This window comes from Ptychodera flava, chromosome 19, assembly GCF_041260155.1.
Source record: "Ptychodera flava strain L36383 chromosome 19, AS_Pfla_20210202, whole genome shotgun sequence".
Taxonomy (NCBI): domain Eukaryota; kingdom Metazoa; phylum Hemichordata; class Enteropneusta; family Ptychoderidae; genus Ptychodera; species Ptychodera flava.
Window position 1 is genome coordinate 13,429,060 of NC_091946.1, and position 6,798 is coordinate 13,435,857.

General features: G+C 35.5%; 1 protein-coding gene across 1 annotated transcript; it reads left to right on the plus strand.

The window, feature by feature from the left end:
* The first annotated feature begins 36 nt into the window (after nt 1-36).
* Nucleotides 37-5,325, plus strand: LOC139118637 (dnaJ homolog subfamily C member 15-like). The gene is made up of 6 exons (XM_070682055.1): nt 37-188; nt 2,551-2,602; nt 2,947-3,008; nt 3,539-3,615; nt 4,067-4,137; nt 5,032-5,325. Exons 1-6 carry the CDS (start codon nt 186-188, stop codon nt 5,103-5,105), a joined length of 339 nt encoding a protein of 112 aa, XP_070538156.1. The 5' UTR covers nt 37-185; the 3' UTR covers nt 5,106-5,325.
* Nucleotides 5,326-6,798: the final 1,473 nt, after the last annotated feature.

The following is a 6,798-nucleotide window of genomic DNA, read 5'->3' on the forward strand; positions in this document are numbered from 1 at the left end:
TAAAACATATTTGACCTTACATCACTTTACTCACTCATTTACGACCACGTTGCGTAGAGTGTAGAAGCCGAGTCGCGTTTGGTTTTGCGAAGGTGACTTCAGACAAAAAAGCGATGCGTGTTTCCGATCTCAGTTGACAAATTCAGTGTTACACCTGACCAATAATACTCGAAGTTAAAAAAGTCATGGTAAGTGTGTTGAAGTAGATGTCATTTTCTAAAATTATGAGGAACATTCGGAATAGTGACCCACTGCCATACCAACTTACGCAACCAATGCAATGGGTAGGAATCACGCAAGACTGGCGGATTATTTCCTAAGTCCAAATAGACTTTGTGCATATCACTCTTCATTTTGTCACAACTTCTACTCTCTGTATTCGTGCCTGTCTTCGTTAATGACTTAGCGTAGGCTAAGTTCTGTAGGCTTGAATCTTTGAATTTATTTCTGGAAATTCTGGTGTGATGGTTGTGTGTGTGGATGTGGAAATTACATACCACATATACACGTGTGTGTGTACTATATGTGTAATAGTGTAATATATATATATATATATATATATATATATATATATATATATATATATATATATATATATATATATATATATATATATATATATACAAGCCCTGCGATTGACAGTAGGACAAAAGATACCATTTAAAAAGAACTTGTCAGGAAAGCAACTCAAAATTTACTCATTTTAACCCAAGAGAAAATGTTTCGGGGGCGAGAAAACCAACCTGACCTGCCGCAAACGTCTGTCTATGACCTTTGACGACGTGACCTACCTGTCAGAGACGTCATCACGTCAACGAAGTAAGTGCATACGCGACGTCCGAACTTTCGAATGGAGGCCCCAGTGAATGTTTAATTTCGAATTTTTTCTGTGGGACGAAACTTTTGATTTGGTAAGAAACTGGTTGGACGACTGGTTGACATTTGTTAGAGAAAAAGTTTAGTCTTTCACTCTGGAGGCGCTAGGCGCTCATTTTTCATGTAACACAAGTTATGCCAGGCATGCGATAGAAGCCATACTACTTGAAGTGAATGGTCGAGCTCCAGGTTGGCAACGACAATAAAACTAGTCCCAAAAACTTTGCGAATCGTTCTTTTTCCCTGAAAACATGTGCGAGGCAAAGATCGCTGATGACAAACGATGACGATGACTCGGAGATCAACGGATGTAGTCTGTTGGGCGTTTTCATTAGACCTGACGGTCGGTCATGTTTTACTTCTGATGACGAGCAACAGATTACGTTTGATTTACCGAATTATCAGCAAAAAAAATATGGATTCAGTATGTGAACCATCGAGAGAGTCAATTATAGGTCAGAAAAACATCTCAGAATTATCGTTTAAAACCATGGCATGGCAATAGCCAGGTTGTCTATTGCCACACGCGTGGCAATAGAAAACTTGTCTATTGACACGCATGTGTCAATAGCCTCGGCCATATATATATATATATATATATATATATATATATATATATATATATATATATATATATATATATATATATATATATATATATATATATATATACACACACACACACACACACACATATACATATATATAACGACCATCAGACTACAGAAAACACACATAGCGTGAAACTGAGTAATGCCAAAGTCCTGGTTTCTACTTGTTATCAATTTTTACCATATATATGTATGTATGCATGTGTGTGTGTGTATATATATATATATATATATATATATATATATATATATATATATATATATATATATATATATATATATATATATATATATATATATATATATATATATATATAGATAGCACCAAAACAAGCTGGCACCATACCATCTTGTTCTGTACAATTTTGTAACAAAACCACTTTATGTCAAAATACCCTCGTACCAAACCTCTTCACACCAGAAATCATGTCATCAGAAACAATGCCACTGTGCCCCAAACTATCGCCAACAAGTAAAGCTGAAAATAACCAACCACAGCCATTGAAGTTTCATCACCTTTCTATCATCCCACAACTATTCTTGAAAGTGTACATATTTCGATAAAATGGACATCGCACAATGCCGCATAAGGCACCAAATTTTCTAATTCTACCATTTATACTAGTAATGGTTTTTGCAAGAATAAGTAGTTCATGGTATCCAAAATGCCTGACACAGTAATGCTCTAAGTTGCATGTAAAAACAACACCATGATACATTACATGTATGCTTTTAGGACGAGTTGGTAGTATGATGATTGTAGTATACTTGGAAGGAAGTGGTTTTAGTATGAAGTGGAACTTGGGGCAAAGTGGAGTGGGATGAGGCAGTATGTGGGACTAAGTTGTGTTTGGGCAACCTGGTTTTGATGTGATGGTGTGAAGCGTCTCGACCCCATATGTTTTTGAACCTCTATTTTATTTTATTTTATGTCCTGAGAGATTTGCTCATGCCATATGAGTGACTCTGAAATGTTAAGTAAAGTGTACATGGCCAAAGAAGGTTTATAGATATAGAATACTTGAACAGAGAACTTACTTGAGTATCTCCATGTTCATTACAGTCTGGAAGTGTTATTCTTGCTGGTCTTGGGTTGGTAGCGGTGGCTGTTGCAGGTAACCACATTTTGTACATACAGTACTTGTCTTTAGTATCGTAATAAAAATCTTCCTTCAAATAAATGCTTTTCAAATTGATGTATGAAGGGCTAGGAATATCAAGAACGTCAACAATTTTGATACAGTGTGAACATTTTGTAGAAAAGTATGACATTAAAATAAAAAACCATACTTTAAAGTAAAAAACCATTGTGGCTATGAAAGTATGATGTAAACCCAGTATCACAATAGAAGCATCAAGGATGTGAAAATGCCTCGCCAGTATGAAAATATTGAATTCTCTTCCCATTTCTTTTGTGAGTGATTCAAGTACAATAACTGACATCATTTCAACTTTGTAGGCCGCGCCATAGTATCTGCAGGAAAAGTGATCCAACAGAATGCTTCTAAGATACCTACACCAGTAAGTGTTAGTTTAGAAGTTTATCTCTGCTCTCATATTGAACCTTTTCAACACCATGCATGGTTTGGCCTAAACCCATTGTTATCAACAGCTTGTGTGAACCTGTCTACTTGGATATTGGGGTGAACAGGTTATTGATATGACAGATGAGCAATTCCTCTATGTGTATAGTCTGTTGGTTTTTAGATAAATGTCACATTAAATCATGTGTTACTACTGGCTAATCTTGTAGTGCTACTAAAATTTTCAACACAGATATGCAATCCGTCCTGAGCATTCACAGTTCCTGTTAATTAGAAGTCGTAAAATACTGACAGAATAATCAGGGCAAGGTAGATCAGTTTATTTACTTGCTTCTGATGTGGTTTTCAAAAAGGTATGAAACATTCCAGTGGGTATAACATTGATACTCAGAATCCCCAACAGAATATCAGATGTTAATAAGGATAAATCATATTGTTACACCTTCAAATTGTAGATGCGTATATGTAATAATTCTTTAAGATATTCTGTTTCTCTCCTAAAACCAGTCTCTCAGTGCATACTACCGTGGTGGATTTGACATCAAAATGACACGCAGGGAAGCCAGTTTAATACTTGGAATCAGGTAGGAGCTTGTGTATCATAGAAGATGGCCAACCATCATTTTGTAAACAATGTTTAGGATATAGTCGATCAATCTGAAATGGGGCCTAACAAAGACTGAATCCTGTGTTCATCATTATTACTTTAGATTAACATGGTTTTGATGCCGTAGTTACAATGACATTAGTATATTAATATGTAAAAGATGTTTTTACTAAATTTGTCAGTTCTTGTAATGAATTATTTTCAAATTGTCAAATTCGAAAGTAAGAATTCGACATACTACATGCTTAAATCAACTTGTACTTGAACAATAAAAAATATTTTCATGACATATTTGCAAAAATAGTTTCACATTTTATGTTTTTCTCTGGGCATCAACAATGTTCAAGTGGTCTTTCGAGTTCTAAATATCGATGTTATTTCTTTCATAACACATTAACAGTATTTCATTTTGTTTCATGTTTTTCCAGTCCATCAGCAACGAAACCAAAAGTTCGACAAGCACACAGGAGGATTATGTTGTTGAACCATCCAGACAGAGGTAATGTTTCCAGGATGAAATACTGTATTTTTACCATGTTGGGTCACTGGGTGGAATTCAATAAAAATATTCTAAAATATAGCACCTGAGCTGTATCCATTTACCTTTCACAGAACACAATTTTATCTCACTTCAAACTTATGTTGTCATGAAGTTTGGTCAATATTTTAGCAACAGTAGGGAGAGATAGATAGCAATTGTATTGTTTGGACTTGGAGCGTGGTCATTTCCATCCTACACTCAAAGCCCAAGGATAGAGAATATCACTTGTAGTTTGGAACTACAAACACTTGAAAATCACAAAGAATGCTTTGAATCAACGACTTTAGAGTTACATTTATTTCAATGCAGTAGTTACAACGAGATTAAAATAGATATTGCTTATTAAACTTTATCATCAGATAATCTACCATTACCCTCATAGAAATATTCTGCTTCCCAACTTGGAGGGAGATTAAAACTGACATTGCTGTGCAAACAAGAAGTGTGCAAAATTCCTAAAGAATATTCCCCGTTTTCTTACACAACATAAATGTGACACTAACCTGGTCATCCTTGGAAAATGTGAACATTCTCATCACTAGAGGGCAGTAATAAATGACTGCCCAGCTTTAAAGGCCTTTGTTGGCACCAGATTGTCTCATCAGAAAATTTACCCACCAGATTACAATTTCAATGGAAATCAAAAGGCTATCACACCTCTATAATCCTCTTACAGACTAGAACAAAGGCAATCCCAGGGATCGCGAATAGTGCCTTTAACTAGGACTTTGAATCAGATAAATCTATTGATACTATCTCTAGCCTTTGTGAAAGATTGATACGAGGACCGACCTTGAAATGTTACTCAACGGTAGATAAACTTAGAGATCCATTTTTGCTTTCACATCTCAGGTGGCTCTCCATACATTGCTGCCAAGATCAATGAAGCTAAAGATCTACTGGAGAAGAATGCTAAAGGAAAATAAGCCGACCATACAGTGTGTGATCCAGCACTTTTGAAATGTGATTTTCCAGGACTTTTGTCAAAATGTATGGATTTTAATACTTCGTTGATCATCCCATGGATTATCTGAAGTGTGTTCTGTGAGATCAAGTGAACTTTGAAAGTGTAAATGTGTTTTAGCGTAACTTGAAAATAATTTCATGCACGTTTATAGTAAAAGAAAGATATTTATAAGATAATAATGTGGTTGTGTGTTTGTTTTTACTGTGCTGGTTGCAAGCCTAGCATACAGGGAAGTAAACAAGATAGCAATCTGATCTGCAAACCAAGCCAAACTAGATAAAAGCAGTCAGCATTTTTCATTCAACATTCAACTGAGAATATCAATGAAAGGCGTTGTTAAAACCAGCAGCCATTATTGTCAGCTATCATCAACATCGTCATAAAATTGTTTACCCACAAAAAAATTACTGTATAAATCATTGTAGTTTGCTGTTCAGATAGCTGGGATGTTGTAAAATTTACTTGAAATAGTGGAAAGCTTACTTGAATGGCAACAATTGTCGAAGACTTCCAGCTGGATCAAGACTGGCCGACATCCTTCATAACAGGTCTGTCAGTTGTGGTTTATGTGTCCAGATTTTTGGAATGTGTGAGTGAAATGATACCTTAGTTCTGATTTATGAGTGTTAGCGTGTACAATATATACGGTACATTGTATTTAAGGCACTTTTGTATGACAGCTTCCAGTCTCGGACAATCTTGAATCACAGATAATTGTTGCAATTTAAAGTATTAAAATGTTAAATAATTTCTAGTAAATGTATAAATATCCCAACTTTCTAACAGCTAATTGTGGTAGTTTCTGTCCATTTCCAACATTCCTGTGCTCCAGGGAAACAGAATTCTTTAGGATAAGTCACATTTGTTTTGGAAACGGGCACGTCTTGTCGATGTCGTCTTGACCAGTCAGTGTATGAAAACCCCAGCATTCTTTATGAACTGTGAAGATTGGTACAACTAACAATGAAGTATATACTGGTATCTCTATACCCCAAATTAGATTTGACCTTGCTGTATACATATTATCACATGCCTCGCATATCGAACGTGCGCGTTCCATAGTATTCAATGGCCACGTTTATGAATACGCTGGCTGCACAGTCATCATTTAACTGCAAGTCTGCTGGAATTATATTCAATTTGACAACAATAGGATTTTGAAATGATCAAATTACACGTTTTACAAAAAATTGATATACTGCATAAGTGACTTACCATATCAATGCACCATTCGATGATGAAAATAATTTTTAAACGGATTTTCATCTAACATGGAAATAAAGCGTGTGATTTGCAAATCAACCCAAATATTTGAAGTGAAAACTATGTAACAGAGGCATGTAATAAAAACATTACAGCCCAAACGAAGGACTACCGGTATGTACCCTTGAGGTGAGAGACCCTACTCTCAACCACATAGTACCTTGTCTGGGCTGTAATACATATAATAGTGTCTGAGTACAAAACGAACATCAACAGATATACTCAGTCCTGTCCATAGGACACATTGATAGGTGTAACCATACCCAAGCATTTACTGAAACTGTATGGCTTGAGTCTTTGAATTATGGTAATTGACGACAGGAGTGTACTAAAAGGATCTCTGAAGTTTGAAATTGCGACAGAAAATAACGAGACATGATATACTGGTA

Bases quoted from the DNA above. Each gene is read 5' to 3' on its own strand.
- LOC139118637 (XM_070682055.1), top strand. The intron at 3,009-3,538 runs GTAAGTGTTAGT...TCCTAAAACCAG, and splicing joins CTTCTAAGATACCTACACCA to TCTCTCAGTGCATACTACCG. The intron at 4,138-5,031 runs GTAATGTTTCCA...TTCACATCTCAG, and splicing joins GTTGAACCATCCAGACAGAG to GTGGCTCTCCATACATTGCT.